Source organism: Bufo bufo, chromosome 1 (assembly GCF_905171765.1).
Source record: "Bufo bufo chromosome 1, aBufBuf1.1, whole genome shotgun sequence".
NCBI lineage: Eukaryota > Metazoa > Chordata > Amphibia > Anura > Bufonidae > Bufo > Bufo bufo.
This window is the reverse complement of record NC_053389.1, coordinates 715,897,130-715,909,737: the sequence shown is the minus strand read 5'-3', so window position 1 is coordinate 715,909,737 and position 12,608 is coordinate 715,897,130. Positions and strand designations below refer to the sequence as shown.

The 12,608-nt window shown below is 45.7% G+C and overlaps 1 protein-coding gene across 1 annotated transcript in view; it reads right to left on the bottom strand.

Annotated features, from left to right (window-relative positions):
* The window catches only part of LOC120987177 (gonadotropin-releasing hormone II receptor-like), a 59,079-nt gene extending 49,699 nt beyond the window's left edge, over positions 1-9,380 (bottom strand). Inside the window, exon 1 of the mRNA XM_040415784.1 lies at positions 8,871-9,380. Within this exon, the coding sequence (XP_040271718.1) occupies positions 8,871-9,380 (510 nt within the window). The remainder of the gene's footprint in view (positions 1-8,870) is intronic.
* Positions 9,381-12,608: the final 3,228 nt, after the last annotated feature.

Below are 12,608 nucleotides of genomic sequence, written 5' to 3'. Positions count from 1 at the left end.
AGATCCGACTCTGGGCTCGCTGAGCGGCCTCCATATGCTCACTAAGTAGAGGCAAAACGGTCTCTATCCGCTGTTGCATCTTGACAACATATTCCAGGACACTTTTATGTGGAGTGGGTTGCTGTTCCCACGCCTCTTTGGCTACGACCAACAGACCACGAGGATGTCTGCCATAAAGCAATTCGAAGGGCGAGAACCCAGTAGAAGCCTGGGGCACCTCTCGCACACTGAACATGAGATAGGGCAGAAGAAGGTCCCAATCCTTCCCATATTTAGACACCACCCTTTTTAACATGGATTTTAGAGCTTTATTAAACCTTTCAACCAGACCGTCCGTTTGCGAATGGTATACGGACGTCCGTAACTGTCTGATATGCAGTAACTTACAGAGTTCCCTCATCACCTTGGACATAAAAGGGGTTCCCTGGTCAGTCAGAACCTCTTTAGGTAGCCGCACTTGGGAGAACATCTCCATTAGCTCCTTAGCTATAAATTTCGCTGATGTATGTCGCAGTGGCACCACCTCCGGGTACCGAGTGGCGTAATCAAGGACAACCAAGATGTGTTGGTGTCCCCTAGCGGACTTCGGTACTGGGCCTACTAGGTCCATAGCGATTTGCTCAAACGGTACCTCGATGATCGGGAGAGGTACCAAGGGACTGCGGAACAGGTGTTGGGGGCTAGTTGCCTGGCAGGTCGGGCAAGACTTACAGAACTCGTCCACCTCCTTAAACACACTGGGCCAGTAAAACCGTTGTAGTATCCAGTCCTGTGTTTTCTGCATTCCCAGATGACCCCCGAGAACATGCTGGTGGGCTAACTCTAACACGAGTTTCGGATAAGCCTGGGGCACCACCAACTGTTCAATGGATTCACCTCGCAGCTGGTTTACATGATACAACATACCCTGATGAACCACAAAACGGGGGAACACCGTCTCTGCCCCTGGTTGTTGTGGTTCACTATCTACCATTAATACATTTTCCCAGGCTCGGGATAGGGTTGGATCTCGGTGTTGTGCAGTACTGAAATTATCCCCAGACAAATTGAGGTCTGCCAGCTCAGGACCTGGCGGCAAGTCCTCCATAACCCTTCGGACTCAGGTTCCCAGGGTTCTGGTCTCCCCCATGAGCCGGGCCACTCTGCTAGGGTTACACCTGTCTCATGGGTATCAGTCACTCTCAGAAGAGGCCACAGTGCCGGGAAGCCCGGGAAGTCTCTCCCTATTATAAGTTCAAAGTGTAGACAGGTTGCGACAGCCACCTCGTGGGTCCACCGGCCGGAAACTGTGGACAGAGACACCATAGCAGTAGGATAGTCTTTTAATTCCCCATGTATACACATGACTCCGACTTTACGGCCAGTATACTCATGACTCCGTACCAGGGGAGCCCTTACCAGGGTCACCAGACTCCCTGAGTCCAACAGAGCCTCCGCTGGAGTGTCTCCCACCTCCACCTGGCACAGGTGATTCAGTAACTCTGGAGCACCCACTGCACACAGTTTCCTGGCATACAATGATTGACGGAAGCCAAAGTTCTTTTCTATGGGTTCCCCCTGATGTAGACAGTCAGCTCGAACGTGGCCAGGCTCCCGACACCACTAGCAGATTATTGGAGCGGGGTCCACACGGGTTACATCCCGGGCGGGTTTGGTGGGCACCAGTCGCCGGGTCCGGGGTGGAGAGTTACGGGATTTGACTGCCCCCCTCCGAAAAGAACCCCCCTGCAAGTTCTGGGTCGCCTCATAGCGCTCCACCAAGTCGACCATCTCAAGGGCATTACCTGGAGAGACCTGGCCAATCCATTGCTGGAGAGGGGGTGGCAGAGCCCTCCAGAACATATCTGCTAACGACCGGTTCAGCATAGCAGTGGGGCTCAGCACGTCAGGCTGTAGCCATTTTTGCAGGAGGTGGAGTAAGTCATAATACTGGGTCCTCGCAGGCTCAGCCAGGTTGAACCCCCACTGATGCACCCGCTGGGCCCGGACCAGCAAGTCGAAATACACCCGCTGAGACTCTGATGCAAGGAAAGGAGCAACGACCTCAGTCCACTGGTCCTGGGGCAGCCTTTCCCCGGTGGCCACTGTCTCATACATCGCCGGGTAGGTTTCGATGTCATCTGTGGGTGTCATCTTAGGGATCACTGCTGCAAATTATCCTCCATGAGGGCATTCACAACAGCCTCCATTTTGTTGTGTGACACCGGTTTGAATTTAGCTGGTTTGATAACTGACATATAACCGTGCCCAAAAATGCAAACCAAAAATATTTCGGTGTTCACGCCAGCCTCACTGTGCTTGCCCGCTCCAAGCCACCAATTGTAGGGATTTCCTCTGGTAGGCAGGGTAAGCGGACGCAGTACAGAGGCAAGAACGCGATAGTAAAGCAAAAGTTCAGTGTTTATTCACACAAAAGGAAAAAATAAAACAAACACTTTGCAGAGTCCTGGTGTTAATTCACACAGCACACATTCACAAAGTCCACAGAACAAAGATGTCACCTGGCAGGCTGATTTATCCACTGCAGTCCACAACCATCCACAGCAGGCTTTAGGGCGCCTGATTCCCAGCCTGTGGTTCTCCAGCACGGTGCCAAACGATTAGGTGCTAAAGCAGAGCCTGACAGAGCTCCACTGTCAGATGAAGGATCAATTTCACCCAGCTGAGACTGTTGGCTCGGTTTTTTATAGCCCAGCCCAAAACCCGGCCTGGAAACGTGGGGAGCAGCCACCCACCCTGCTCTTTGGCTGCTCCCAATAAGAACCGGCCCGGATCGGCTTTACAGCCATACTAAGTAAAACAACAGTGTCAGCCAGCACTTGCTGCTGCTGACACACGAAATTACTGGTTCTTATCTCACCGAGACCAGGAATCTCGGTGACACGTACCTTCAATGACGGACCCTTGCGCCCTCCTACAATATATATATATATATATATACAGTATATATATATAACCTTGTAACATACAGTAGGCCACAACATAACAAAATGTTTCTTTCTGAATGCATTGTACAGATGCAGAAAGCCTTAAAATCATAGCTGGTGCTTTATAACTCTAGCTTATCTCACTGGCTTAGTTTAAAGGGGTTCTCCTATATTGATGACCTATGCTCAGGCTAGGTCATCAATATCAGATCGGCGGGGATCCGACATCTGGCACCCCCGCAGTGTGCACGTGCCATCTCCTCTCTTTCTGCTCACAGACATACAGTAGCAGGAAGAGAGAAGGGAAACGGCACATGCACACTGTGCATGTAGTCTACTCATACATATGATCGGTGGGGGTGTGGGGTTACGGACTGCCGCCGATCTGATATTGATGACTATCCTGAGGATAGGTCATCAATATAGGAGAGCCTGGAGAACCCCTTTAATTACATGCAAAGCTTTTAAAGATTAAAGTACAGTAGGTATTGAGTTATACTGTCAGGATGGCACGCCAACCCACTGATTTTGATGCTTGCTACATCTGTATGTGTGAATTTTATGATTGGATCTTTTCAAGGTGTGATGAAATGGGCAGATATGCTGCGGTAATTCCGAGGAAACTACATAACTTCGGCGCATCCAGCGCCAGTCTAGACCATTTTCTACACCTAAAACAGGCATAGAAAACCATGAATAATTGGGGCCACCCTACTACACCCACTTTTGTAGGCCTGGTGTGAGCAGGTAAAAGTCACAGATTTCTAATATAGGCGTATTTCTGGACAATAAATGACCCCCTTTAAGCTATCTCCAGTTACAAAACAATTTTTATTAAATGAAAAGTAGAGGTGAATATAAGAAACTTATGTTATATATCTTGTTAAAGAAAAAATCATGTATTTGCTTTTATTACTTTGCTTTTCTCTTTCCTGCTTTTAATTTTGAAGCCTATGGAGAGAGGAGGGTGAGGAGGGTGCTAGATGAAAGACACACAAATTGCAGTTTCTTACCTCTCCCACACTTAGCAATTTTGACTCTATGTGTAGTAAAATAAGGCTCTAACACTGTTCACAGTGAGGTTATAAATCATGTATTAGCTGGCAGCAGCCTCCTCATCCTTCCTCCTCTCTCCATAGACTTTTGTGTGTGAGGCTGGAGATAGAGAGGGAACTACTCGAAATAAGAGGATGAGTCAAGTGAAAGCAGGGGAGCACCCAGGAATTTTCTTTAGGGGGGGTCCGAAAGGCAAAAAAATGCGGCATGTGTAGTGCGCTATGCTAATTGAATTTTTCAGAGCCCCCTTTATATTTAAAAATGCAGGGAAAGGGTGTAGTGTGTTGTGCTGATTCTTTTACTTGGCGATTCTAAAAGGCCTGCAGGAAAATAAAAATGCGGCGCCCATTATTAAAAGCCCCTCCTACATATAATAGGCCACTCCCAACAAACACTGTACAGCTGACATTCTATAGTTGCGGCCTGTCTCTACACATCATACGGAGAGGGGAGGGTCTGTCCTGGCTGCACTGCCTGCTTATATAACAAGCTACAGCCAGGAAGCTCCTCCGCTCTCCTCCCTCCCCTGATCCTGCTCAAGGCCTGTGGTTCCCCCCACCATCTGCCACCCGCCCGTGACCTGCTGCCCCCCTTGACCGTCCTCACCCAGCTCTGAATCCTCCTTCTGCAAATGGCAGGGGGAGGAGCCGGAGCATCTCCTCTCCTACATAGCACCACATACCTCTTACATCCAGTGATGTCACCTTTGTTGTAGACGTTCTCTTTCCTCATCTTCTCCATTCAGACCAGACCGCCATGATGATTTTTCAGCCATCTCCCATCTCTGCAGAGATTAACAAACAGACATTAGTTTCCCACATTTCCATCATCTTCACATCTTCTGAACACCCTTTCCTGCCACCCCCAATACTGTGCCCGCTGTGCCCCCAATACTATACTGCAGAAACAGTCCCCCTGGAAATACTACTACCACACAGATAGTGCCCCCCTCAACAATTATTGGCACACAGTGCTCTAAAAAAATAACTGCGCCCAGACACTAATAGTATAAAGATAATGTCCCCCAAAAATTATTGTGCTAAGCTGATACTGTGGCAGGGTGCCCCCCAAAGTAACAGGGCTCCCCAAAATAGAAATAATTCTCTGCCAGAGCACACTAAGTAGTAATAACGCCCCTATAGTGCCCATACTAGTAATCATGTTCCTCATAGCCCCCCAGTATTAGCAAAGCTCCGCATAATACCTCCTAGTACTAATAATTCTCCCTACAATATGACAGTACATGAAATACCCCCGCTTAGTGCCCGCTGTTGAGCTAATGTCCCCATAATGTATGCCAGTATAAAATACCCCTATATAGTGCCCCAGTAAATTCCCTCATAGTGCTCCTCTCCCTTCCCCATAGTGTCCCCCATAATATGCCAGTAAAAAATGCCCCTTCTAATTGCCACCATATGCCCCAATAGTGCTCCACCCCCCCATAGTGCCACTCTCCCCTATAGTGCCTACCATAATGTGCCAGTAAAAAAATGCCCCCTTAGTGACACCAGATGCCATAATGCCCCCATAATGTGCCAATAAGAATAAAGGCCCCTTTAGAGCCCCCACTTCCCCTTAGTGCCCCCAAATAATGCCCCTATAGTGCAACCAGATGCCCCATAGTGCCATTCTTCCCTATAGTGCCCCCATAATATGTCAATAAAAAAAAGCCCCTTTAGACCCCCCAGATGCCCCCATAGTGCTCCTCTCCCCCATGGTGCCGCCCCATAAAGTTCCACCATATGCCCCAATAGTGCTCCACTCCTCCATAGTGCCGCCCTCCCCTATAGTGCCTCCTATAATGTGCCAGTGAAAAATGCCCCTTAGTGCCACCAGATGCCATAATGCCCCCATGTGCCAATAAGAAAAAAAGGCCCCTTTAGTACCCCCACTTCCCCATAGTGCCCCCAAATAATGCCCCTATAGTGCCACCAGATGCCCCATAGTGCCGTTCTCCCCTGTAGTGCCCCCCATAATGTGTAAAAAAAAAAAGCCCCTTTAGAGCCCCCATAGTGCTCCTCTCCCCCATGGTGCCCCCCAAATAATGCCCCTATAGTGCCACCAGATGCCCCATAGTGCCGTTCTCCCCTATAGTGCCCCCCATAATGTGTAAAAAAAAAAAAAGCCCCTTTAGAGCCCCCATAGTGCTCCTCTCCCCCATGGTGCCCCCCAAATAATGCCCCTATAGTGCCACCAGATGCCCCCTTGTGCCGTTCTCCCCATAATGTGTAAAAAAAAAAGCCCCTTTAGAGCCCCCATAGTGCTCCTCTCCCCCATGGTCCCCCCCCCCATAATGTGCCAGTAAGAAGTGCCACCTAAAAAAAAAAAGAGTACCACCAGATGCCCCATAGTGCCGTTCTCCCCTTTAGAGCCCCCATAGTGCCAGCTCCCCCCCTCCAAAAAAAACAAAACAACAAAAATAAAATAAAAAATACACTGATACTTACCTCCATCAGCAGCGATGCGATGCAGTCTCTTCCGGCCTGTGTCCCTGCTGTGTGCTGCCCGGCTCAGGCGCGTGATGATGACGTCATCTCACCTGAGCCGGCCTCTGATAGGCTGCAGGCATTAGTGCCTGCGGCCTATCAGAAGAACAGGGGAGGGACACGCCTCTCCCTCCCCTGCCGCAGCACAGCACAGGCATCTGTATCGCTGTCCTAAGGGCGGCGATACAGATGGATTAGATATGGAGATGAGCGCTTCCACAATGGAAGCGCTCATCTCCTAGTACTCCCACCGCCGCGGCCGCAATTACATCCAGGGCCGCGCCGCCTGTGGTGATCGGCGGTGCGGCCCTGAAGGATTAAAAAAAAAAAAATTCGGTTGGTTGTTCTAGGGGGGGTCCAGACCCGCTGGACCCCCCCTGTAGGTGCGCCACTGAGTGAGAGGAGGAAAGCACCCCGAGAAGCCAAGGAGAAAGCATAATTCTTTAATAAGATACACACTGATGAATAAAAGGGTAACAATGTTTTGTACTTTTGACTTTCAGGCTCCATATCTCACCATCCACTACAGCTTCGAATGTCAGACTACCATCATTTTATACATAATCATCTTGGCTAGCTCATACATAAATTGGACTTGCAACTAATTAGCATATGATTAGTTATGCAGATTCTTGTCATGTAACTGCATTGTTACTGTTTTGCTCCTCAAGTTCTACATTTAAATTTTTATTATTTTATAAATCCACCTTTGGCTTTCAGCACTGCCTGAATACTTCTGGGCATGCTCTCGGTCAGAATTAAGCGTGTCTTGACCGAAATCTGTTCCCAGGTCTCATCTACACATTACCAATGTTGATGCATACTGGTCGACTGACTTGGGTACGAATACAGCTTTTTCTTTAACTGTACCCACAAGTGTTAAATTGGTTTGAGGTCTGGGCACTGTGGGGGCCAATCCAGCACCTCTACTTCATTGTCACTGAACCATTTCTTCGCCAATCTCGACGTATGCTTTGGGTCGCTGTTCTGCTGGAACACTATGCCATCCTTTTCATACCCATAGTACTTGAGTGTACAAAGCAACTCATCTTGTAGGATACTCACATATAGCTCAGCATTGAGACCACCATCAATCCTGGTCAAGTATCCAATGCCTTTAGCTGTGAAACAACCCAATATCACCAGGCTTGCTCCACCAAACTTGATGGTTCCTTCAATTACTTGATCCATTAGCTCCCTTTTCCCTTGCACATCGGAGCCCGATGAGTTGGATGATGCTGTTTCACTTTTCTTGGGAAATCTTCTTCATGGCTGCTCCTGGATTTTAACCTGTGACCTTTAATTTTGGAATTAAACTAATAACACACTGAGCTATTAGGGAATGGGTTGTAATTTGTAGTATACAAGAAGATAAAGATTGTTCCACCACCAGGAGCAAAACAGTAACAATTCAGTTACATGACACGAATCTGCATAACTAATCATATGCTAAATAGTTGCACTTGCAAGTCCAGTTTACATATGAGATAGCCAAGATGAATCTCTATAAAATGATGGTAGTCTGATGTTTGAAGCTGTAGTGGATGGTGAGATATGGAGCAGTGTATTGCAAAGTTCCTTATATTTATCCTTACCATTCATTGATGGAAAGTTATTTTATAACTGGAGGTACACTTTAAGGATGTGGCCCACATTGGCCATCAGGACACAGCAATTACATTTTTCCATTCATAATTTTTTCATTTTTCTATTGAAGTAGCCATTTGAGGCCTTGTTTTTTTACAGGTCGAATTTGTATTTTGCAGTGGCACCAGTTTGAATTACATGAAATCTTTTGGGGGGGGGGGGGGGTTGGGTGGGGAATGAAAGAAACTCTGCAATGTTTTGGGTTTTGCTGAATGAATCAGCACTGAATTGAACTTAATTATGGGGCAGATTTACTATTGAAAATGTGCCAAGTTTTTTGCACCAAAAAACCTGGTGTACATGCTTTGCGTTGCATTTATCAAGTGTTTAATACACTATTCTAACCTTTTCACATCTCACCATTCAAGGTGGCATAGCTTCAAGGGAAAGGGGCATGGCTTAAATGCACCTCCATGCACCAACATTTTTTTGAAGCATTTAAGCATTTTAGGAGTAGAACTTAGCCAGCTTATAGGTAAACTAAGACTAGCCAGTGTAAAGATGAGACAGATTTATCTTCTAGCGTCAGCCACTATGATAAATCTGGTGCAGCTTAAAACTGTGTAAGATTACACTGTCTTACTTTTAGGCAGTATTAGTAGATCTGCCCTTATTTATGAACCTTTCCACTATTACCTGTAGTAGATTTACGAATGTAGAAGCATGACCTATTATATGAATCCCCTCATTTCAAACCTCTGTGTAAACATCTACCTATTCCATGTAATATCAGGAACCAGAACTAAAAAAGTACCTGTGGAGATGCCAGAAGCAGGCTGCCGACCCAGGCAGTCCAGAGCATGATACGGTTCCGTTGCCCAGCTCTTGTAAAGCTGAGTGGATACAGAATAGCCCAGTGACGGTCGAGGCTAATCACCACTAGCACTAATGCAGAAGAATACATAGCAAATAGCTTCCCAAAGTTAAGAATCTTGCAGGAGAGTTCATCAGCGTACCATTGCACCATCACATTCCACATGGCATCCAACGGCATGACTAAGAAGGTAACCAGCAGGTCAGCCACAGAAAGGCTGAGAATAAGGATCCGGAGATGAGACTTGCATCGTTTCCCACTGATGCTGCATAGTACAGCTACGTTACTACATGATGCTATGAGGAAAAAGCAACAGGTAATGCCCACGCGTACTTTGGCAGCTGTTGTAAATGTAGGCTCTCTCCACGGGCCTGGAAAACCCAGCGCTGACACGTTGGCATCAGACGGGACCAGATGGCTTTGATTCATGATAGCTGGCAGCATAGCCATGATCTAAAATATAAATGTACAGAAACATTTATTATTAGTAAGGAATAGTCAATAGTACTATGAATGTTCAGATTCTTCATCTAGCTTGTTTGTATTTGTAGATTTTACTAAGAAATGTATGTTTATATATAAGCACTTACTTCTAGTGTTTTAGTTGTTTATTACCCTGTAATTTTGTGATGTCTTTTGGTTTGTACATGAACCCTCTGAATTGTAAAGTGCTGCGGAATATGGTGTCGCTATATAAATGGAACTAGGGAGGCTCGTCCCTGTCGCGGCCTGCTATTGGCTTCTCCCCCCGTCGCCGGTGTTTTGATCCGCACGACGGGGAGATGCAGCGGCGGCCATGCAGGGATCTGGAGCGACGCGGGTGCCGGGGACCGGGTAAGTATAATGTATGCGAGGGCCCGGGCATTGGGGGGGGGGGGGGGGGGATCTTTTAGGCTTCGGATAACCCCATTAAAGTTGATTATTATAACTTGCATAGTAAATTCTGCAAGTCAGCGTGGGGATTTTTGATATGCACTATGTCAGACCGCCCATACAAAAGGAAAATTCATTAACCTGGTCCTAGTGACGGGATCTATCCTCAATTAACACATCGATGGATCCAGCTGTTAAGCCTTCGCAGGATTCTCTCACTGAGCATAGCAGATAAGCTGCTACATCAACCTGATTTCAGCCATGATCCTTATCATCGGGAATACAGAAATGTCTACAACTGTTTCATATATATATCAATGGGGTTTGTAAATCAATGCAAATGCAGCAGAAATATCCATGTTCAGATGAATGGAATAGTTTCAGTTTCTGCAGCTAATGTGCCATATGTGAACACACTGTAAGGTCTCATATATACAGCATGTAGGTACTATTGAGGAACACAGAGACCAGTATTGGACTCTGTGTGCCCCATACGCCCATAAATATGCCATTCAATGGAGTTTGCCACAATTTCTCTGTTGGTTTTGTATAGTAATCTGGATTCACTGAAAGTGCCATTAAAATGAACCTTTATTAATGTTGCATCTAAAATATAATTCAAAGTAATAACAAACATAAGCCCCAAATGATACCAAAAACAAAAATGGTGATAAAACAATAGACAGCTGGGCAGGGAGGGGGAGAGAGGGATTGTATATATCTATCCCTCTCTATCCCTCTCTATCCCTCATCCTACACCCTGTCCCCGGAGTCACACCCTAATGGTGGATGCACTCCATGCTCCTACCTATCCCCAATTGTCCCCATGTATTTCTATGGGAGGACAATTAAAGCTCCACACATAACAGAGCCATAACACGGACATCATAGCTTATTATTCATAGTTCCTGAATTTTGAAGGGACTGTCCCTTATTTTAAAAGACAGTCCTGGCAAATTTGAGCTGTCCTGTGGGAAAAATATGTGGGACTTATGCTGCATTTGGGGCGTTCCTGTGGATGGGGCTTACATGCCCTGAATCAAAGGAGTTGTCCCACAAAAAATATTCAACATTTTTAAAACCAGCACCTGGATCTGAATACTTTTGTAATTGCATGGAATTAAAAATTTAGCATAGCCAGTGAGTTATTCACTAAAACCTGTACAGCGCCACCTGCTGTTTGCTTTTTTCCCATTTTTCTGCCCTCCATTTTTCTGGACGCACATGCTCCGTTCCATCCTTCAACTTCCACCAGCTGCAGTAGAAATACCCCCCCCCCCCTCCGAGAAAGTGCACGCCTTCTAAGCTGGAATGTGGGCAATGAATGTGGAGATCTCTGGACCCATGTGAGGTACAGACAGGGCTGGTTCTAGCTTTGTTAGAAAGAGATTGCCCTTGGGCTAATAGCCAACACTGAGATGTGCCTAAGAGGATTATGTAACCCCCTTCCCCTCTTCTCCTCTTCCTGAAGTGTCTTTGTCTCAGTCTTTCTTTTCTCTGTTATATTCCTAATGAAAGTGATGCTCAGATAGGATTCAAGGTGGATCATATAATCCACCCTTCTAATAGATTTCTATAGCTACTTCATTAGGTACTTCATTAGGTATGTTCTTTTAACGGTAGGATACAGCCTAATTGTTTCTTCTTTTTAATTTCATTTCTTTTCAAATAACTGAATACGACAAGATATTGGTTTTTCACATTGCCTTTATTGACTCATCTGATTTGCATCGCACGTGTCATCTGATGTATATTTCTTGGTCTTTTGCCGAATACTGTTCATTTTTTGCCTGTTCACTTTGATTTGTACAATTGTGCATACAGTTGAAATAGATTTGTACTGTTGTATTTCAATAAAAATACAATTATATAAAAAAAGAAAGAGACTGCCCTGTACTATATGATATTGGATTTTCATTTTTTACATTAACCGTGGAATCACTCCTTTAACCAACCATAGTGTTGGCTGGCATGAGTACACAATTTTATTTTATAGCATAGTTGTTTGAATTTGTAATATGCATTTTCCTAATTTTACCTCAAAGCATCAGTTAAAGGTGTTTTCCATTTTTTTGCAAATAAAGCTAAAAGGGGTTCTCCCTTAGGACAGGCCTTCAATGTTTTTTCTGTGGGGTCCGATTTACAAGACTCCCACTGATCAGCACAGTGAAGAGTCCACAATTCTCGCTGAAACTCCTTGTCACACCTGTACAAGCGGCTGTACCTCATACTTCATATGCTCTTATTACATAGTCTTTTGGAGGTTGGAGCCTTACCAGTCAAATATTGATAGCCTATCCAGGGGAACTTCTGTAATCAGTGTATAATAGATACAACTGTACCCACTTCTCAGCTGAAAGCAGGGTCAGGTCTGTACAGGGTTTAAGCCTGTGAATGTAAAGAAGAATGTTTTCATCCACTATAAATGGTGAAGAAACACAAAGGGGTCATTTATTAACCTGAAATACGCCTATATTAGGCAGATTGCGGCAGAATGGTCAGTTGCGCAGCAATATGAGACTTTCCCCCGTCTTATTCATCATTTTTATGCCTGGTTTAGGCGTAGAAAATAGTCTAAATGTAAGACATCTAGGAAGCTGGCTTACATTTAGAAGCGGCGCCCCTCCATAACTCCAGCGATCCACTGCCAGAACAGGGGCTTTATTAAGACTGGTGTCTAAAACCCTGGTCTTAATAAATGACCCCCAAAGTCCGTTAGACAGTTAGTAGTTGAACGTTCCATTATACAATGATTATAGATTTATTTACATCTATAAAAAAAAAATATATATGGTATCCATGCAG